Source organism: Danio aesculapii, chromosome 21 (assembly GCF_903798145.1).
Source record: "Danio aesculapii chromosome 21, fDanAes4.1, whole genome shotgun sequence".
In the NCBI taxonomy this organism is placed as follows: Eukaryota; Metazoa; Chordata; class Actinopteri; order Cypriniformes; family Danionidae; genus Danio; species Danio aesculapii.
The window spans coordinates 37,215,457-37,239,203 of NC_079455.1; the positions used below are offsets into that span (position 1 = coordinate 37,215,457).

Consider the following 23,747-nt stretch of genomic DNA (forward strand, 5'->3'; position numbering starts at 1 on the left):
ACACCAGTGTGGACGCAGATCGTTTTCATTCTAAAACGCCATTTTAAAACTAAAAGTGTAAACGGGGCCTAAAGCTGTTTAGTCATCAAATATCAAAGGTAATTAAGTGTAAATACTCCTTTTTACATTTAAAGTGCACAATGTTATTAGTTCACTAAAGGGATAAAACCATAAATCAAAATAATGTTTGTTACTTGAAATAATTTATTTAAAAGTTACAAATACGAATTAAATTTTTGCAAAGAAAAAAAAAGGTTTTATTTTATTTTATTTCATTGGGATGCCAAATAATTACATTTTTTACTTAATGTGGTCTTCTAAAATAAGTAAAACTAAAACTGCATACAAAATATACAGAAACTTAACAAAAATAAAAACAAAAACTAATCAAATAAAAATTAAACAAAAACAACAGTTATATAAAAATGTAATCTATAAATATAAATCCAACCTAAACAAAAAAAAAACACTGCAAACAGAAACATGTTGGCATCTCCTCTCTCTTTCTCTCTCTGTCTTTTTCCGCTGTGTAAGGTCAGCAAGAGGAGAAGGGTCACTCAGAAGTGAAAGGTCAAGGCTGCTGATTACAGTTGTATTCTGGTATGTGCAGTGACCAGTCCAGCGCTGCTATGGCAACACTGATCAGCTAGACTTAAATTGCGTCCCAAATGACACACAATACACTAGTATGCACTAGGGCTGCACAATTTTGGAAAAATCTGACATTGTGATATTCTGCTTTGCTGCGATATTCATTGCGATATGAATATAATTTCACCAGTTTGGAAAGATTCCATTTATTTAGAACGACTGGAGTGATCAAGTCTTTTTCTATGTAGTGCATCCGCATAAACTGCATAAATTACAAGCAAACATAAACAAATAAACAGTGCTTTCTGATTTTCAGAGATGCCAAACTCTATTCAAGTACAGAAATTGAACAACACAATGTAAAATAACATGGTCATCTTTGTATAAATTATTTTTTTGAATTATATTTAATATTATCTTAATCTTTTAATTTTTAAAGAGCCGCTATTATGGGTTTTTGAAAATGAGCTTCCATGCAGTGTAGCACAGCTCTAATTGAAATGAAATTTACAGCTAAGCCTTAAATCTGAAAGTGTGCAGAGTTTAAAACTATTGATTCATCTATAAAAGAGTCGACTCAGAGTGGTTCAAATGAATCGTGGAGGTAACAAATCTTTAGTCGTTAATTGAATAAGCTAAACTGGCCGTAGTCTATGTGTGCGAGAGTATATGGGTGTTTCCCAGTGCTGGGTTGCAGCTGGAAGGGCATTCGCTGTGTAAAACCTTTGCTAGATAAGTTGGCGGTTCATTCCGCTGTAGTGACCTCTGATGAATAAAGGGACTAAGCTGAAGGTTTATATCTTGTTTTATCAGTAATTATAAAACAAGAAATAGTTAACTCTTGAGCCAGTGGTAAATTTGTAACAATTTAGAAAATTTTAATTTAACCCTGTCCAGTGTGGATTTTTTATATATATATATATATATATATATATATATATATATATATATATATATATATACCAGTAAAGTATTAAAAATTAACTCTCTCAGAGTTGACTTAACACTGGCGATTTTGCTGTGTACTAGGATGAAAAGGTTTCATGGATGTTATGGAGCTATTTTATAACCTTTATTTTTAAAAATTAATCATCTCAGTACCATGGTATTGAAGGTATTTTCCTGTATTTCTTCCCTATTTTCAATCTCTCTATGAAGGTTGGCAATATTATTCGCAACCCATACCGCCGAACCACCAGGGGATGCCCCTTGCTCTTAAATGTGAGTCTGTTCTGTGCTTTTGTTTTATTTAGGCATGAAAACACTTTGAAATTAATATAAAAACAGCGGGATTTCCTTCCTTTCCATTACAGGCACCATCGCCCCTCCTATGCAATTCTCAAAACAGTCATGTAGCGGTGCGTGACTGTCAGCTGACGCGATCCATAGTGATAAATAGACGCTGTTTCCAAAATGGATTCTGTACATGCGATTTGAAGCGGAGCGAACTTCTAGGTTTTGGGTGCGTGTTTAAACAGACATATACACATAAATAATAATAATAACATATAAAGATGTCGATATTGGTGGGGTTTTTTTTCAAACACAACTAATTTTGTCCTAATAGTTATCAAAGTAATCGAATGCTTTTATTATAACATTAGACGTGTGCATTTTTAAAGTGACACCTCTGTTATTTAATGCAATCAAATGAAGTCTAAATAAATGAGATTCATTCGTTGCTCTTTAATCAGAATGTGTAAGTTTTACAGTGAATAAAATAATAATAAGATTTGATAACTTGATTCTATTTCTTTATAATTGCTATTTATTTTATTAAGCTAAACTGTTCACTAATTTATTTGCTGCTAATGTATCCCATTTATTTTTTCCTTTGTAAATAATAATAATAACAAAACATATTACTGACCGTTTAACTGTTTATTTACAATGAAACAGCTCTAAATGAACATATTTAGTCATTTGAGGATTTTTTAGGGTGGGGGGGATGGGGTGATTATTGTGGGCATATCTATTATTTTTACACCCCAATGTTGACAGGTATGGGTAGTAGCATGACTTTCGATAATTACTGCTAATGCACATTTTGAGCAAAGATTATATTCAAACAAAATAATTCTAAATTTCACTTAAACCTTATTCAGAAAAATTCAGTTGTTATAATTACTTTTTATATTATTATTTAAATGCTATTATTTATTAAAAACGTAATGTATTCTCACACATAATCTGTCCTTTAGCTGCATTGATTATTTCCTCAGAAAAAACACCCTGATTAAAAATACTACAGCTGGCTGTTTGTTGTCATTGACGTGTTTTTGTGGCGCTCGAGGGTGATTCGCTCAAGTTCAAAAGTTCATCTTTTACGATTCCTCGCGGACGTGCATATAAAAAACATTCCTCAGCAGCGCTTTAAAAGACCTCACTGTCCCCAAAACTCCAGCTCTATACATCCATTCACCACAGTACACACACATTTAGTCCGTACGAGTGGAAAGAAACACAGACTGCATTAACGCTACGCACAAAACTGCATTGAGTTAGCTAGAAAATGACTGAGATGAAGTTGGTTGTATATTCACAGATTCGGATTTTTCCCTAATAATATAATTTCAGAACTCTAAATAGATAAATCAGATCAGCAGCCAATGTTTATCAAAGCACAACATAGTTCACAGTCAAATAAATAGTGCTAATGTTGTTTTGAAATCATATTTACATGTGATTTCAGTCTGAATATTCAAAATACCATGGTAAACAAACTTTACCTTAATTGTAAAATGCACTATATTATTTATATTTACGAAAAAACACAAACTAATTCAAGAGACAAAAAACAAAACAAAACCTATGCACTTCATACGAATTACCTCATGCGTGCAAATTCAGAAGTGTAAATTATTAAACATCATAACTGTCGTGTGAATAACTAACTGTAGATTATAAACTCACGGCTGCTCAGTAATTTGTCGCGTTTGGAGAAGTCGTATGTGCTGGGTCTGTTCTCCACCTCCATCCTCCCTGTAGATGAGTGTCTCTCCTCGGTCCGCTTGCTGTCTGAGCTCTGACCTCTGCGAGCCCTCTGCACTCCGCGCTCCCGTGTCAAGCTCTCATGATAGCGGCAAACACCTTGCCCTGGTCACGTGACGACACGCCCCCGTGTGGCCTTCTGGGATTTGGAGTTCTTCAGATGGATAGATAGATAGATAGATAGATAGATAGATAGATAGATAGATAGATAGATAGATAGATAGATAGATAGATAGATAGATAGATAGATAGATAGATAGATAGATAGATAGATAGATAGATAGATAGATAGATAGATAGATAGATGGGTGACTGGGTTTATGGACAGACAGACAGACAGACAGACAGACAGACAGACAGACAGACAGACAGACAGATAGATAGATAGATAGATAGATAGATAGATAGATAGATAGATAGATAGATAGATAGATAGATAAATGATGGACCTTTCTACCTTTCTGTAGCTCGATAGCAATGCTAAGGATGTGGGTTGGACTGCCAGGGAAATACAATGTAGGTCGCATTTGATAAAAACGTCTGCCAAATGCTGGGTAAATATAGGCTATGACAGCGCTTATTGAATATTTTATGTGATTTCTAACTCTTATTGGTGTTTTTTATAATTTATAATAATTTTCTTGTAGTTATTGGTGTCTTAAATCACTATCTATACTTTTACCCAGCAACGTTGGAATGACAACATTGAAACCAGTGAATCCAACATTGGCTTCTCATACTCGTTGGCATTCAACAGTTTTATATATTGTGCTCTGCTGCCGTCTTGTGGACATTTATTACAACACGCCGGCGTTTTTTCTTTTTACATTAAAAAAAAAATTATTAAATTCAATAATCCGATCTTACACAAAAAAGACAATAATGGTAACCATGATAATAACTTAACAGATCAGGTTAAATATTATAAACACATACAAAACAGTAAAAGAGAGAGAGAAACAAAAGAGAAAAATTAATTAAACAGAAATACATAAATAACACACATTCAGCAAGAGGAAATGACTAATGTATCCATGATATTTCCAAAATAATTATCATAATAATCCAAGAATCTATCACTTTTCTTGTTTTTAACCAATCTAAGAGATTTAATAAAATTTCAATTAAAAATGTGAAAAAAAAAGGCTGCAAATTCGAGATTTTTTGTTTGTGAATAAAATATTTTCCATACAAAATAAAAAAGTTAACAATGAAGTTCTCTGATATATTAGTTTTACCTTTATAGTAACAAATAATATCTTGGGCTGGAAGAAGCAATGTAATACCTACAGTATATGGAGATATACAGATGAAGTCTATACATTTAGCCTCCCTTGGAATTTAAAAAAAAAAATATTTCCCAAATGATGTTTAACAGAGCAAGAATATTTTCACAGTATGTTTAATAATATTTTTTCTTCAGAAGAAAGTCTTATTTGTTTTATTTCGGCTAGAATAAAAGCAGTTTTTAGTTTTTAAAAACATTTTAAAGTCAAAATTATTAGTCCATTCAAGCTATATATTTTTACAATAGTCTACAGAACAAACCATCGTTATACAATAACTTGCCTAATTACTCTAACGTGCCTAGTTAACCTAATTAACCTAGTTCAGCCTTTAAATGTCACTTTAAGCTGTACAGAAGTGTCTTGAAAAATATCTAGTCAAATATTATTTACTGTCATCAAGGCAAAGTTAAATAAATCAATTATTAGAAATGAGTTATTAAAACTATGTTTAGAAATGTGTTGAAAAAATCTTCTCTCCGTTAAACAGAAATTGGGGAAAGAAATTAACAGGGGGGAAAATAATTCTGACTTCAGCTGTAAGCCAATAGCTTTGAAAAAATATGAAAAATATGTGAATCAGGGTTTCGTCTTCAGTTCTACAAAATGAGCATGAACTATCAACCTCCATATTCTTTGCCAAAGTACTTTTCGCTGGATATATTTTATGAAGAATTTAAAAATGAACCTCTTTTCGTTTATTGGGAATGCAGTACATATGAGGTAATAGCCAGGCTTTTTTACAGTCTATTATGTCAATGAAGGATGGCCAGTAAAATTTGCCCTTAGGAATATTATACTTTTTATTTTGAAAAATGTGTCGAATATATTTATTATTACATTTCTGTCAAATAGACTAATTCCATTTAAGTTCAGCTCTGGTTCTTTAATAACATTTTCATAAAAAAATTAAATGAGATTTTATAAGTTTAATTAGGCACAGCATTACATTTTTTAAAAGGTAATGGAAAATTATAATTAGACATAAATTGTTCATAAGACAAGTTGCTGCCAGACTTTTCAAAAACTGAGAGAATCCCAGTTATATTTCTGTTAAACCATGTGGATAGAAAAATAGATTTATTTCAAATTCTAATATCAGAGTTGTTTCATAAAATGCATTTATGTGGTGAAAAATTGTGAGAATGACACGATTTCTAGGAACGAAGAACCTGCTGGTGAAATTTTGACAGTGCAATTGGCAATTTATTAGTTAGATAATTACATTTTAAAACAAAAGGAAACCTACAATTTTTGTAAAAATATAATTTAAAATAAAAAACCATTTAGAGTTAGTACAACACGCCTGCATCAATTACGTTTTGTAGAACGTGTGTCGTCAAACCGAGCGTCTCTGTTTGCATAAAAAAAGAAAATACAGTTTTTTTTAATTTACCCCTAATGAATATGGCTTTTTTTTGACGCAATCCCCAATTTTGTGATACCTTTAGTTAAATCTGGCGCTAAAGGTTTTTAGATTCTTTTATTTTTGACAACACAAACTTATTTATCGACCAAAATCTTTTCAATTCTATGTCAAACAAAGATATTCACTATAAATTTCTTTACTTGTTTGTATAAGTTTTTGAAATAAAATATTTGGTGACATATTCTATACTATATGGGAACATTTATTCATTCATTTATTTTATTTTCGGCTTAGTCTCTTTATTAATCCAGGGTCGCCACAGCAGAATGAACCACCAACTTATCCAGCACATTTTTTTTACGCAGCGGATGCCCTTCCAGCTGCAACCCATCTCTGGGAAACATCCATACACTCTTGCATTCACACACATACTCTACGGACAATTTAGCCTAACCAATTCACCTGCACCGCATGTCTTTGGACTGTGGGGTAAACAGGAGTACCCAGAGAAACGCAGGAAGAACTTGCAAACATGCAAAGAACATCCACACAGAAACGCCAACTGACCCAGCCCAGGCTCGAACCAGCGACCTCCTTGCTGTGAGGCAACAGCACTACCAACAGCGCCACTGCGTCGCCTATATGGGAACAGTCTTGGCTTATTCAGAGAAAAAAAAATAAAATAAATATCAAATTAGTTACATTTAATAACACTATTTCTCCCAAATGCTCATTTTGAACTCAATATGAAGAAACATTAAACCATATTATTTTAGGAGTGTATTTGTGTTGAATTTTAATTTAAAACACTTAAATATTAAAAATACAAATGTGTACATCCCCAAAACATTATTCTTTGGTTACTAACTGAACCTAGACCCTTCTCATTGTAAATCTATTATTAATTTACAGCTTTTCTGCCTACATTTTACATCAATAAATGTAATTTTTCATAGAAACTCCTTTGCCTTTGTAGATGTTCTTCCTTGCATAATAAAAAATAAACAAATAAAAGAAAGTGAACTTTTTCATCTACATTTAATGTTTGCTCTGAAATTAGCCCGGTTTTAAAAAAAAAAAAAGACAAACAAAACTACAGAGCTTTTGTTCTGTATACAAATATAAGTACTGCAAGTGTGAAAACTGATACAACTGACACAGCTATTAACCCATGCACAGATATAACAACGGTTAGATTAGTTTAGATTATGGATTAGATTAGAATAATAATTTTTCTATGCATGGGGAAATTAATCTTTGGCCTCACAAGGAAAAAAATGCACCTAATATCAGAATACGATACATGAAAATTGCTGTTGAGCAATAGGAAAAAAAATTAAATTAATGCAAAATTAAGTAAAACGGCGATGCAGTGGCGCAGTAGGTAGTGCTGTCACCTCACAGCAAGAAGGTCGCTGGTTCGAGCCTCGGCTGGGTCAGTTGGCGTTTCTGTGTGGAGTTTGCATGTTCTCCAAGCGTTTGAGTGGGTTTCCTCCGGGTGCTCTGGTTTCCCTCACAGTCCAAAGACATGCAGTACAGGTGAATTGGGTAGGCTAAATTGTCCGTAGTGTATGAGTGTGAATCAGTGTGTGTGGATGTTTCCCAGAGATGGGTTGCGGTTCATTCCGCTGTGGCGATCCCAGAATAATAAAGGGACTAAGGCGACAAGAAAATGAATGAATGAATGAATGAATGAAGTAAAACATTGGAAAAAGTAGGCTACAGCAATATATTGAGCTACATAAAAATATGTAAAGCTAGATATAATATAATATAATATAATATAATATAATATAATATAATATAATATAATATAATATAATATAATATAATATAATATAATATAATATAGTGCAGCTTGGGGGGCAGTGGGTAGCGCTGTCGCCTCACAGCAAGATGGTCGCTGGTTCGAGTCCCTGCTGGGTCAGTTGACATTTCTGTATGGAGTTGGCATGTTCTCCCTATGTTGGCGTGGGTTTCCCCTTACAAGTTCAAAGATATGCGCAGGTGAATTGGGTAAGCTAAATTATCCGTAGTGTATGTGTGTGAATGAGTGTGTATGGGTGTTTCCCAGTGATGGGTTGCAGCTGGAAGGGCATCCGCTGCGTAAAACATGCTGGAATAGTTGGCGATTCATTCCGTTGTGGTGACCCTAAATTAATAAAGGGACTAAGCTGATTAGAAAATGAATGAAAGAATTAAGGTATTAATATAATGTAATAATAGGCATAAACTGGCATTGACGTCCAACAAGTTGTTAAAATCACATTCATATTTTGTGCCCGTGTTTTCCAGTAGGTGGAGGTATTGATATGAGAGAGAGAGCGAGAGGGAGAGAGAGAGAGAGAGAGAGAGAGAGAGAGGTCATGATGATGATGATGATGATGATGATGATGGTGAGCCTGTAGTCTTTACAGTCGCGTAAACGCGCATCTCACACAGACTCACACAGAGGAGCTTCACAGTCACACACCGACGAGATGTGGAGGATTGTGGAGCTCGTGGCGTGTTTGCTCATGATGTCCAGTCATGTTTCATCTCAGAGCAAGGTAAGAAAAAGTTCAAGTTTGAAAACGAGCCTTGCATTCTTGTGCATTTACTAAAATAAGCTTGTAAAAATGTTTATTCGCTTACTGTAATATCACCCATTTATTCTAAATCAGTTATTTATTTCATGCATACTTTACTAATAGCCTGTATGTAATAATGCATGCGAATATTATCTATTTTTGTGAGTTAATATATTTAGATTATTTAAAAATATAAGTTTTATTATAAATTGTCCCACAGAATGAGTTAGACTAAACATTGTCTGTTGGAAGTTTAGTCTATGCAATGGCTTGTTTTCAGCGTGCGCACTGTAGATAACAGATCTCATCATGTGCACCTCCGTTCAGTGCATGCTGTTTTTTCTCCGTTGAAATGATTATTAGCACGGGTGGTTTCTTTGAAAGAGCGGGGATTAAGCTCTTCAGCGGGGCACACACACTGCGCACAACGCACCGCTGGCACGAGTTCAAAGCTCTCGGGTTTATGACTGGAAAAATATGACAATACTACTGTCTAAAATCACAGGTGCTCTGTTTTAATGCACCTGCACAGAAGATGGCGACTTTGTCCGACGGCGCCGATTTTATTTTGTTATTCATACATTAACACAGTCTTATATTAAAATTAAGTGCACAACATACAGTTGAAGTCAGAATTATTAACCCCCCTTTTACTTTTTTCTTCTTTTGTAAATATTTCCCAAATGATGTTAAACAGAGCAAGGAAATTATCGCAGTGTGTCTGATAATATTTTTTCTTCTGGAGAAAGTCTTATTTGTTTTATTTAAGCTAGAATAAAAGCAGTTTAACATTTTTAAAACACCATTTGAAGGAAAAAAATTATTAGACCCTTTAAGCTATATATTTTTTTTTTTAATAAAAAATTGCAAACCATCATTATACAATAATTTGCCTAATTACCCTAACCTGCCTAGTTAACCTATTAACCAAGTTAAGCCTTTAAATGTCACTTTAAGCTGTCTTGAAAAATATCTAGTCAAATATGATTTACTGTCATCATGACAAAGATAAAATAAATCAGTTATTAGAAATGAGTTATTACAAATATTATGTTTAGAAATGTGTTGAAAAAATCTTCTCTCCGTTAAACAGAAATTGGGGGAAAAATAAACAGGGGCTAATAATTCAGGGGGGCTAATAATTCTGACTTTAACTGTATATGAATTGTGAATGAAGAAAAAATAAGGAAGGCAAGTGGTTGCAAACATTATATGGGCTGAATGAAGTTGAACCTTACTAAATAGTTTGCAACCACTTGCTTTAATGAAATGTAGTAAATGTAAAGAATCATTTTTTACAGTGTTCTGTTATCATAAATAAAATTTTAGTTTCGTTTGAATTGGAAAATTAAGTCAAAATCATTCATTAATTTTCTTTTCAGCTTAGTCCCTTTATTAATTTGGGGTCACAACAGCGGAATGAACCGCCAACTTATTCAGCATATGTTTTACGCAGCAGATGCCCTTCCAGCCACAATCCATCACTGGAAAACACCCATACACACTCATGCACTACGGTCAATTTTAGCCTACCCAATTCACCTATAGCGAATGTCTTTGGACTGTGGGGGAAACCGGAGCACCCGGAGGAAACCCACGCGAACACATGCAAACTCCACACAGAAATGCCAACTGACCCAGCTAGAGACTCAAACCAGCGACCCTCCTGCTGTGAGGTGAACGTGCTACCCACTGTCAAAATCTAAAGATTTAATTTGCTTCCTTGTCTCTGATCATTTTTCATTTGTACTCCATTTTAGTGCCAACTTTATGGTGTTATCTATCTACAGAGCAGAATTAATAGTATTTGTAGATTTTGTATCTGACTGAGACTGACTGACTGACTATCTGATCTGTTAAACATAGGCTCATTCTAAAAATGTAGTCCTATATACATTTCTGGAGACTGGGAATTATGTAGCCAGAAGTACTTATGGCTTAATTTAATTTTTAGGACGAACGCTACAGGTCAATTTGACGCTGTTCCTTTTCATGCTTACCAGCTGACCGCTTACCTCTGTGTGGGCGGCTTTCCCGCTGTTGCCAGTTTGTCCATTAGCTCGCCATGTACGTCGGTGGACTTGAGGCGCAGAGAGGAGTTGACCATGATGATGGAGTTCAAGTCTGGTGAAGAACGGTTCCAGAAAGTGCATAAGACAAAAACAGAATCCAAAAGAAAAAATAAATAAATAACAGGGTAAGGATATGGTAAATTCTGAAAACGTGGTAAAAAATCAGCAGAGGGCTTTTCTTTTTCTGGATTGCTGTTTAAAATTGTCAGTTGGGTGTAGGGAAGGGGGTGGGCGGGTCAATCTGTGCTTTTGAAAATACTATTGGTTGGGTTTAGGGAAGGAGGAGGGTGGGGGTGATCGGTCGGTCGGTCAGTCAGTCAGACATTCAGTCAGTCATTCAATCAGTCAAACAATCAGTCGACAGCGGCCTCTGGTTGATTTACGCAAGAACAGCAGGCGGAAAAGGCACTTGCGAGAGAAATTTGAGATCTGAAAAAGCGTACACAGCACCCTCTGGTGAATTCGCGAAAACAAAAACTGCAAAAAAAAACGCAGCTCCTGGGACATATTTGTCGCTCTCCAGAAATGTATATAGGAGTACATTTTAGAATGAGGCTGGGTTGGATCTGTAGCATAATGGTTTGCTTTGAAAGGATTTTCTCTGAGATAAAATTTAAGTGCACTTTAAAACAGAGATTTGTCTTGGAATAGTATTATTTGATTTTTCATAAATAATGTTAAGAACTCAAAATAAACCCATTTTTAAAAATCTTGTTTAACAGAGGAATTAGTAATAAATTACATTACCCATGAAGCTGTACAAAGTTCATGCAGCTACAGCAAGCAAAGCACATAAATAAAAAAAACTTTAGCCCCTCCCACCTCTCACCTCCCACCCTGGGATTAAACTGAATATATATATATATATATATATATATATATATATATATATATATATATATATATATATATATATATATATATATATATATATATATATATATATATATATATACACATACATACATACATACATACATACATACATACATACATACATATATATACATACATACATACATACATATATATAGTGTTTACCCGCCTCAGAATAAGCGAGTTTTAGCTACTTGTACATTAAGGTAGCGTTCAGAAAAAACAAAACAGCCATGAAGAAACTCAACACAGGTGAACATAAAAACCTACTGCCAACTATTGTTATTGCAGAACAACACAAACAGCATGCAGAAGTATAAATGCATGACTACGCGCAAGGTACGCGCTGTGGGTCACGCCGATCACTCGACGCTGATTTATTAGGGGTCGCCACAGTGGAATGAACCACCAACTACTTTAGTATATGTTTTACGCTGCAGATGATATATTAAACACAGCAAACAACCATGAAGAATAGTTTGATACTTCACAGTTGTTTTTAGTTTGATTGTGTCATTCACAGTCCCTCATGGAATTGTAGCTCCTCCCTTTATTAAGTTCATACAATGTTGTGATTCTCATTGTAGCTGATTTCATAATTTATGGCTTGCAGTGTTTTAAAGACTTTTTAAACATTTTCTATTAGAAAAAAGGAATATGGGAAATAATTCTGTAACTAGTGCTGCTAAAAAATGGAGAGGCATTAATACATACACTAGAACGTTTTGTGAAGTTTAATTACTGCAACAGGTTCTTCATGGAAGCATCAATGCCAGAAAATAACCTTTTTTTTTTTAATAATATAAAGGTTTTCCTCAAAGATTGTTTTTAGGTAAAGCAGAGAGCATTGAGCTGCAGGCGTGTTTGATTAGAGCTGCAACTGAACTCAGGATAGAAGTTCGCACGGGCAGACCTGAGCATCCTAAATCATAACAGTACAATAAAGAGAAATGTGCAAGGACTAAAAAAAACTAAATCCAGCAAGCAGAAAGACAGCAGCTTTCCAATCCATCATGCAGATTTCCAGTATCGTTTCACTACAATCTCCATTTCAAATTCCATATTCATTTTAAGGGTGAGATTTTCGCACTTTCTTCACCGCAAACGGCATGGATGGAGAAGTGTTTACTGCTTCATTGGTAGCCTTCCAGCTGTGGCGGACACATGAAAGGCTGATGTAAGCACGGCTAAAGTCACTTCAGCTAAAACGGTTGATTTGCCGAGAATAAAACCACACATGAGAAAACGACACGGAGACGTCACGACGCATCAGGAGCCGCACTTATCACAGGTCACGGCTCACTGGAGACCAGGACCGGGCCCCAATCCTCACTCTTGCTTTCTTTTTTTGTCTGTTTCTTTCATTGCACTAAATTGTTACCTGAGCTGAGCATTAAAAAAAATACTACAGGAGAGAATGATGGCTGAAAAATGTGAATGGCCATTTGCACTCATAACTTGCTAATAAAATTCCACAAGTCAGATTTGGAATTAAAGCAGGTTTTTGTCCAAAGATCAATTGATCAAAATGAGCACAACAAAATCAAAACTCAAAATATCCTACAGGCCATTTGTAAAATACATATATTACATCAGCATATGCAATTTCCATAGTTTTCAAAAGTGAAAATAACCCCAATGTCGTGGGGACGTTGGATTTTGTTTGGAAATGAAAATTGGGTTGATGTACGATGTCAATGTTCAACATCCAACCTAAAATCAACCTAAAATCAATCAAATATCAACGTCTAATCATGTTACACCTTGACGTTGTGTGGACGTTATCCCTATGTCATCTATCAGATGTTGGATTTTGGTTACTTTCCAACACAACCTAAAAACTACTAAATATCAACGTAATTTGACGTGGTTATTGAACATCAAAATAACGTTGTCCTTAGACGCTAGCTAGACATTGAATTTTGGTCACCTGACATCATGAACTAAATTTAACCTAATATTAACGTCTTATGATTGTCACGTGGTGGAGAATCACAAAACACAAAAATCCAAGTGAAGCAATTTATTTTGACAAAAACAAAAGGGTTCCTAATCTTGCACAGGAACTACAAACAAGATACAAAAGTCTAGAACTGAGACCAGACAAAAGAACTAACAAAAAAAAAATCCAAAAATAGGCAACTACAAAAACAGGGTAGGAATGTTAACAAAAAACAAACAAACAAGAATCCAAGAATAAGCAAATACAAAACTAGATAACCAAACAAACATACCAGGCATGAGGGGCTAACAAAATCCTACGGCAACTAAAACACAAGACAAAAGGGTTTATGAAGACAGGGCTAAATTAACAAACAAGAAACAGCTGAAACAAAATACAATCAGAAGTGCAAAGGATTGTAGGAAATGAAGTTAAACTACAAAACAAGCTAGTGCCCTCAAGTGTCCAAAAGAGGGCACTGCAACATGTGACAATGATGTTGTGTGCCTGCTACGTATGGTAACAACAACTATAGTAATATAAACAAATGACCCAAAACTTTTACAACTATAGAATATTTTACACTACAATAAACCACTGTTTACTGTAGTAAAAAATAAAGTAAACTACAGTATTTATCAGTTTATCTCTATCTCTTGTTCATTAACAAAGAGTCATAAATACAAAAATATATACAGTATAATCAACACAATCGCACGACAATTCGTAACTTTTTGATTTAGTGGCTAATTTGTATGAATACGTACAATCTAATTCGTACATTTTCGTACGATTTGCTCATTCCCCAAAGACAGTTGGGTTTAGGGGTGGGGTTAGGTGCCACGCCTCCTTTTAAAATCGTACAATTTCGTATGACTGAACTCGTACGAATTTGTACGAATTAGCCACTAAACTTACAAAACTTAAAGAGCCCATATTATACATGAAATAGGGTCATATTTAGGTTGTAAGGGTCTCCAACAACAGTCTAATATGCATGCAAGGTCATAAAACACTTTGATGGTCCTATAATCTGCATTTATTTTTACCTAATTATCCCAACGACTCCCATATGAATCGTTCAGCGATTCATTTGTTCCCAACCCCCTCCTCAGCGCGAAGCTAATCTGCGCTGATTGGACCGATGACAGCCTGCTGCGATTGGTCGACAGTGACAGGCTTCAGCACGAGACAGAGTGAAATGCCCAGCTGGTAATCAACTATATAAAAGTAGTCACAGTGCACACGCGCTTCATAGTGTAAGGCTTTTTTCACACACACACACAACCCTCCTCAGAAGAACTGGGGAGATCGACGCGAGTCTCTCTCTCTCTCTCTCTCTCACACACACACAACGCTCCTCAGAAGAACTAGGGAAAGCGACGCGAGTCTCTCTCTCTCTCTCTCTCTCTCTCTCTCTCTCTCTCTCTCTCTCACACACACACACACACAAAACGCTCCTCAGAAAAACTAGGGAAAGCGACGCGAGTCTCTCTCTCTCTCTCTCACACACACACAACGCTCCTCAGAAGAACTAGGGAACGTGACACGAGTCTCCTGTCTCCTAGCTTACGATCGATCGCCATAGCAACGACAAACGGCAGTGGAACGCGAGCTCACAAAAGCCTTTAACGTTAAATCCGTAAACAAAGCGGCACGCGTCGCGTTTTTAACGTGGCTTACATGTGATAAGAGAATATAAAGAGTAACCGCGTGTACTGTACCAGGTTAACAACTCATCTTTGGGTAGAGACTGTCAATATTATCCATCTGAGCACAGCGTGACTTCATTGGACCGGCGGCGTCTGTGTGTGTGTGTCTAGTGTTTTTTCTGTGTTAGTGGGCGGGGCCGCAGGTTTCAAATCTCCCTGGTTTGCGCGCGTAACTACTGGCGAGGCTTGTGTTTCGTGGCTGCGTCATCGCGAAACACCTTAATGACTCGTTATCAAGGCGACTCGTTTGAAGCACTATGAGTCGACTCTTTTATAGATGAATCAATAGTTTTAAACACTGTACACTTACAGATTTAAGCCTTAGCTGGATATTTCACTTCACTTAGAGCTGTGTTACACACTACATGGAAGGGCATTTTCAAAAACCCATAATATGGGCTCTTTAAAATACTTACGTTTTCTCGTGAGATCAGGCTGGTATAATACACTTACTATAGTAAACTTAAAAAACCCTGTATTATTTACTTGTATTGTTTCATGTTGGATTAAAGTGGGACAGTATGATTTAAAAAAAATGTCTCAAGTGTTGATAAAGGAGGGGCAGGAACGAAAAGAGCAGGACTTTGTGAAACAGTGATGGATGTTGATGGTCTTGCACAAACTTCTGTTGTCTCTGTGTTCCTGGACATCAAAGATTGATGCGTAGCTTAATTGCTAATTATCTGAAAGTGGACAAAAGCCAGCAAAGGATTCTCTCGTGGGATTACAGAGGATTGACCCATTAGGAGGATTACTCATGTGCCTCCACTTTTATCCCGAAGGTTACATTTGAGAGTTTCTCACAGATGTTCTGTCAGCTGCTGTGTGATTCACAGTTTGAGTGTTTAGTGTAGTATTTGTGCCACTTGTGTTAGCGTTGATCATTGTTTGATCACTCTTTGTAGTCACAGAGAGATGGAATAATAAAATCCTTCATGGACAGATATAGAAGAGTTTGGGGTCAGAAATTCAATTAAACTCAATTAAATAAACACTTCATTAAATAAAAAGGCAAAATAATTAGATTAAAAGTCACAGTAAAGACTTTTGTAATGCGGTTCTCGACTTACATTGAACGCCTTGGTGTACACCTTGGGGGTATAAAATACTTTATATTCATAAGAATTCTAGTCTGTTTTACATACTATTATTACATACTTAATAATATTATTACATATTACATATACATACTAAAATTTCTTGTATTTGTTCCAGTCTAATCTAAGTAAATCTAAGTCTAAGTACATCTAAGTAAAACTGAGCTGTTTTTTGTTCCATTAAATGGGCCATTAAAAGTCTGATGTTTCAAGTAGCCTAAAATAGAAAAATTAATTCTTAAAATTGTAATGATTAAAATTAAGACATAATATAATATAAAATAATATAAAAATATAAAACATTTAAAAATTAAATTTTAATTAAATTAATTAATTAAAAAAATTATATATCTTTAAAATTAAAATATTACAAAACAGAATAAAAATAATACATTTTAAGGTTTATTAAAATTTGAATTATAAAATTTTACATTTATTAAAAAAAACATACTTTTTCTGTCATGTTTAGTCACTCCTTTAATAAAATGTTAGGGGAAACACTGCTGAAATATATGTCGCAACTGTTTTTGAACTCTGTAAAGAAGAAATATTTTTAGGAGAATTTAATTTGCATTTTTGTAGGATCACAATGATGCAGAAAATTCTGTATTGCATCACAGGAATGAATAATTTTCAAGGCATCATGGCCTGTCTTTTTATTTTGTGCTGCTCTCTGATGTCAACTAATAACGTTATTAATATTTTTACATCATAATAAATAAATCATAATTTAGAATAGCCTACTTTCTGTCCTCTTTAAAGAGCTAGTTTAGCTAAAAATAAAATGTCCCCATCATTTACTCACACTGAAGTAGTTCTAAACTTTACTGAACTTTTTTTTTTTTCCTCGAACAAAAAAGACGATACTGACATTGACATCGTAGGAATAAAAAATGCTGTGAAAATCACCAGCGTTTTTAGTACGTCTTCCTTTAAGTTTAGCAGAAGAAAGAAACTCTTACGTGTGATTTGGAACAAGTGGAGGATGAGTAAATGATGACAAAATTGTCATTTTTGGGGGTGAACTATCCCTTTAATACCTTCAACAGACCACACTGCTTGATAGGCGTGGCTGATTTTAGACTCGCACTGCCATGATTGGCTAACAGTTTACTTATTTATTTAGAAGTTAGAGAGGACAGCTGTGCGTGTGTGTGTTCACCAATTTAAGCTTAAAATATAAACTGGTTTTCAGTCCAATAAAAATATTTTGAGTTCTTAGAATATGGCAATTCACAATGACCGTCATAGGATTGAATCTGCGTCATCTAAAAGTGGATTTTTGGAGAAAACTAAAACTTTGAATGCACAATGTTTCCTGACTATAAGACAAAAGCACTGTGTTCTGCATACTTTTGTGGTTATCAGCGCAGTAACTAAAGTCGCTTTGCCTCATTACATGTTAATATGTAAACTGCATTAGCTTATTTCACAATATGAGATTAAAAAAAATCATTATACAAACTTGTTTAAAGACTTTCTCCTCAAAGTGATCAAAAAAGTGGACAACAGATTAAAACAACAGATGTAAACCCACATAACTGGGATTTAAATAAACCAAAAAGCATCTTAATTCCAGAAGTTAACATAGGCAAAGTTATCATATGACCACATGAGACTTTAACCCTTGTTGAGGATGTTTTCATCCACTCTGGGGAGATTTGGAGGCTAAAATTGGCCACAACTTTGTCTGTGTTTCAGCAAATGGAATTATTTTTGGTGACAAATGTAATTTTGAGACATATTTTAGGAAAATGCGTTGAAAATTTGTTAAAATTCAAACAGTACACGCAACTCAGTACACATTTACTACGCTTTCATGATGTTTATGACTGTTTTGCCCCATTGACTTCCATTATAATGACATTTTTTGATTGCAAAGCCATGACACCATATAATCATGCATTCTTGACTGTTGGTGGTTATTCCTGCAAGTGGTAAAATATTACTGTACCCAAGAGGAAAAACCATCAACAATTAAAAACGCATGATTATTTGGTGTCATGGCTTTGCAATCAAAAAATGTGGTTATAATGGTAGTCAATGGGGCAAAACCAGCCACCAACATAACAAAAGGGTAGTAATTTTGAACAGAACACAGGGGTAAAATACAGTGCTTAGATTTTATCATACTCCAGTTATGCTGTAAGCATGTTTATGTAGTCCCAATATACAATATTGCTACAGTAGCTGTGTCTGTTTAACTCAGTTTAGCTATTAATTCGTCTGGATTTGTTACCCTGCCAGAATCTCAGTGGAAGAAATTCATCCCTGCTCTGGAAATCAGAGTGGATTTGCTTATTTTAGCACAACACAGCTGACACTTGCCCTCTGTTTGTTTGGAGACTTTGGTTGCTATCTTAAACATGCCAATTCATATCTGGGAAAGGGTGACTGTTCATCCGTGATGACACGACATTGGCAAACTGCTTATAATCTAAATAAATCAGCATGTACAGTTGAAGTCAGCTGAAGCCCTTCTGAATTGTTAGCCCACCTTGTATATTTTATTGTATATAATGAGATTATTTTGAACACATTTCTAAACATAATACTTTTAGTAACTAATTATTATTTTTTTTTGCATGATGACAGTACATAATATTCAAGATTCAAGATACTAGTATTCAGCTTGAAGTGCAATTTAAATCAGGGTTCTTGCATCTTCTTTCAAGACAAAATTAAGCACTTTTCAACCAATTTCCCAATGCTTTTTCAAACTTTGCCAGCACTTTATAAGTGCACTCAAAAATCACTTTTGTTGTTTGTTCAAAATGATTTAAAATGAGTTTAAAGTAGTTTTTGGGACAACTTTATTGTTTCATGTTCAATCCACTTAAATTTGTAAAAAATAAAAAAAATACAGTGCATCCGGAAAGTTTTCATAGCGCTTGACTTTTTCCACATTTTTTTATGTTACAGCCTTATTCCAAAATAGATTCAATTAATTTATTTCCTCAACATTCTACACACAATACCCCATAATGTGAAAAAAGATTTTTTTAAATTGTTGCAAATTTAATAAAAATAAAAACCCTGAAAAATCACATGTACAGAATTATTCATAGCCTTTGCTGTGAAGCTCTAAATTGAGCTCAGGTACATTCTGTTTCCACTGATCATTCTTTAGATGTTTCAGCAGCGTAATTGGAGTTCACCTGTGGTCAATTCAGTTCATTGGACATGATTTGAAAATGCATACACCTGTCTATATAAAGACCCAGGGTTAACAGTGCATGTCAAAGCACAAACCAAGCATGAAGACAAAGGAATTGTCTGTAGACCTCAGAGAGAGGATTGTCTTGAGGCAAAAGGCTGGGGAAGGTTACAGAAAAATTTCTGCTGCTCTGAAAGTTGGTGGTGGCAGCATCATGCTGTAGGGATGTTTTTCAGCAGCAGGAACTGGAAGACTAGTCATGATAGAGGGAAAGATGAATGCAGCAATGTTCAGAGACATCCTGAATGAAAACCTGCTTCATAGTGCTCTTAACCTCAGACTGGGGCGATGGTTCATCTTCCAGCAGGACAATGACCCAAAGCACACCGCCAAAATATCAATGGAGTGGCTTCACAACAACTCGGTGAATGTCCTTGAATGGCCCAGCCAGAGCCCAGACCCAAATCCTATTGAACATCTCTGGTGAAAATGGCTGTACACCGTCACTTCCCATTCAACCTGATAGAGCTTGAGAGGTACTGCAAAGAGGAATGGGCAAAAATTCCCAAAGACAGGTGTGCCAAGCTTGTGGCATCCTATTCAAAAAGACTTGAGGCTGTAATTGCTGCCAAAGGTGCATCAACAAAGTATTGAGCAAAGGCTGTGAATACTTCTGTACATGTGATGTGAATTTGCAACAATTTCAAAAAATCTTTTTCCACATTGTCATCATGGGGTATTGTGTGTTGAATTTTGAGGAAATAAATGAATTTAATCCATATTGGAATAAGGCATAAAGGAATAAGGAATAAAAAAAATGTTGAAAAAGTGAAGTGCTATGAATACTTTCCGGATGCACTGTACATGAACTTAATCAATTTGTGTTGGGACAACATGAAGGAATTGTGTGAATCCCAGCATTTTTTAGTGTGTGGCAAATTACATATTTAGATATATAAACTTTATACTACAATATATCAGACGCTATTTATTATAGTCTAGTATAGTAAAGGGTTCCAAGGAACCAGTTTGATGGCATGTTTGACTCAAGCCAACATCATACTCTCTTAAATGTTATTTACTAACATCTTAGATGTAAAAATGAAAGCTAGATTATGCAAAAGCAACATATTTATTTTATTTTAAATGGTTAAATAAATAATTAACCATTTTTTAACCATATTTAAGCACTTGTTTCCTGTTTAAGCACTATGCAAGCACTTTATCTAAAATCTAAGTACTTTTCAAACATTAAAAACACTAGATCATAATTATTATTATTATTATAACCCTTATTTTACCAGGAAAGACACACTGAGATTAAAAATCTCTTTTACAAGAGCGTCCTGGCCAAGATTAGGCAGCACACATGTCACATGGGTCTAACTAACAAAAAACAATTGACAGTTAACATGAATCACACATTGACAAACAAACTATTCAAAACATCTAGAAGCCTGTGTTTCAATATCGAAATCATTTATACTCTTTTTAAAAGCATTTAGTGAAATCAATTCTTTAAACTGCAACTTTGTTTGTAGCTTATTCCATGCAAAAGGTGCACTTTAGGAACAGACAGTAAATAAATATCCTGTGACCGAAGGCCATCAAAATTCAAGTATTTTCAAGGAATTCCAGCACCCATAAGAACCTTTTTAAAGGCTTGACTAGGTTAATTAGGCAAATTAGGGTAATTTGGAAATTCATTGTATAACAATAGTTTTTCCTGTAGACAATCGAAAAAACATATATTGCATAAGGGGGCTAATAATACTGACCTAAAAATGGTTACAAAAAAACAAACAAAAAAAACCCAACAGTTTTATTCTAGCCAAAATAAAACAAATAGGACTTTCCCCAGAAGAAAAAATATTATCAGAAATACTGTGAAAATTTCCTTGCTCTGTTAAACATCATTTGGCGAATATTTGAAAAAGAACAAAAAATTCACAGGAGGGAGAATAATTCAACTGTATGTGAACGACCTGATTCTCAATTAGATACAAACACGCATAGAATTGTGGGGCAATAGAATAGAAAAACCTGTTCAAACAGCTTGTTGGTTCATAAATCACACACCAGTCACCCACATTCCCTTCACACACACACATCAGACCTGCAGATCAAGCAAAAAGATCTTTCTAACGCTTTAAATTACCAAAGTTGGCAGGGCGTGTTGATATGTGTGTTTCCATTTGTTTTTCGAGAAGGTCTGAGTATCGCTGAAGGGGATAGAAGTAATCAGAGACGTTTCTTGCTTTCTCACACACATACTGTATCCCTGTAGGAATCGGACTAAATGCATTTATTCTAGTATCAAATCTGAAGTGAATAAGGACACATGCTGTATGATGCTAGTTTGAGGTCGAAGGTCACTCAGCTAAAACCATCTGTTAGCTTTCCACTTAGTCCTTTGACAAGAACGGGCAAGAAGACAGATGAATGTTAACACAACTCTACAGATGGTGTGTTTGATGGCTCATGTCACTGATTTAAAAGCTAATATTAACAAATAGTTCTTAAAAAGTTTTAATCATAACTGGAATCCCTTTGAAAATGTTTTAAAACCTGCTCATGAATTAAAAAAAAATGCTGATAGCATTCAGAATGTAATCTGTTTACAAAAGCTTTCTTAATAATTGTCTGCTGGTGTGAATGCTAATGCAGTATTTTTGCTAATGCTAATAACAATACATTGTTACACTGCTACAACAGCACAATAATAATAATGACACTGAGGAACTATATTCTTAGATTTACTTTAAGGAATGGGTGACACCCAGTGGTAAGTAGTGTCGCCTCACAGTAAGAAGGTCGCTGGTTTGAGCCTCGGCTGTGTCAGTTGGCGTTTCTGTGTGAAAGTTGCATGTTCTCCCTGTGTTAACGTGGGTTTCCTCCGGGTGCTCCGGTTTCCCCCACAGTCCAAAGACGTGCGCTTTAGGTGAATTCAATCAACTAAATTGTTCGTAGTGTATGTGCGTGAATGTGAGTGTGTATGGGTGTTTCCCAGTCCTGGGTTGCAGCTGGAAGGGCATCCGCTGTGTAAAACATATGCTGGATAAGATGGCGGTTGATTGCCCTGTGGCAACCCCTGATGAATAAAGGGACCAGGCCGAAGGAAAATGAATGAATGAATGAATGAATGATAAACACTTTAACAACCAATCAGAATCCATCATAATTTAATAAATGCAATTAAACTGCTGTGAGTTAATAAATCCACTGGTGTGGATGTTAATAGTGATCATCATGATCATCCTTTCACTATCGCACACATAATGTTTTTCACCTGCTTTCTTTTGCTTGCAGTTATTTTTGTTAATGTGGTTTAATTTTCATCCTTTACAATAACGTTTTAATAGGAGATTAACTCTTCATTTATCTATAGTTACCTGATGATCTTGGACCCTTAGTCTGGACGAACTACTGTGTACAGTTTTAGATAAATGGGAATATTTTTTTAAAATGTCAATTGTTTTTTAAGAATATTTTTGTTGAATAAAAAGTGCCCAAATACAGCTATATTTAGCTTGTTTTGACACATTTTTTTTTTAATTTGTGGCAAGGAAATATTTAGATTAGTGTGGCCAGAGAAAAAATGGTAAATCCTTAGTGTTGAGCCCTAAAATGATGTGAAATTAATAAAAAGTTAAGGAGGCATGTGGAGATAATACATAATTTAAATCAAGTAATTTTAGCATGCCAAAGTCAAATTTATGCATATAAAATATATTTTCCCAACAACAAAATTGTGGCTAGAGAAAATGGCGAGTGAATAGTAACGATGGAAAACTACTAGCCACCGTGGCTGGTGATCAAAAAAGTTAATGTCAATCCCTGGTAATATGCATCGCTAGAGTGTAAAAAAATAAAAAGCTGAATCAACATAAAATTGTAAGGCAACTTGCTGCGCAGCTTTTTTGAGTCGACTCAACTTTTATCCCGAGTACTTTAGTTAACTTGATTCAAGTTAAGTCAACTCAAAAAACCTCTGCAGCATGTTGCCTTATGATTTAAAGTTGAGTCAACGTTTTTTACAGTGTAAGAACTTAATTTTGACACATTTAAAGGTGGTTTTCTACCA

General features: G+C 34.9%; 2 protein-coding genes across 2 annotated transcripts in view; one reads left to right on the plus strand and one right to left on the minus strand.

The window, feature by feature from the left end:
- nr6a1b (nuclear receptor subfamily 6, group A, member 1b) overlaps positions 1-3,622 on the minus strand; it is a 53,382-nt gene extending 49,760 nt beyond the window's left edge. The window contains exon 1 of the mRNA XM_056447206.1: positions 3,505-3,622. Within this exon, the coding sequence (XP_056303181.1) occupies positions 3,505-3,568 (64 nt within the window). The 5' untranslated portion in view covers positions 3,569-3,622. The remainder of the gene's footprint in view (positions 1-3,504) is intronic.
- Positions 3,623-4,059: 437 nt separating this feature from the next.
- Positions 4,060-23,747, plus strand: part of LOC130214266 (olfactomedin-like protein 2A) — a 50,352-nt gene continuing 30,664 nt past the window's right edge. The window contains exons 1-2 of the mRNA XM_056445864.1: positions 4,060-4,098; positions 8,646-8,786. Coding sequence (XP_056301839.1) covers positions 4,060-4,098; positions 8,646-8,786 — 180 coding nt within the window. The remainder of the gene's footprint in view (positions 4,099-8,645; positions 8,787-23,747) is intronic.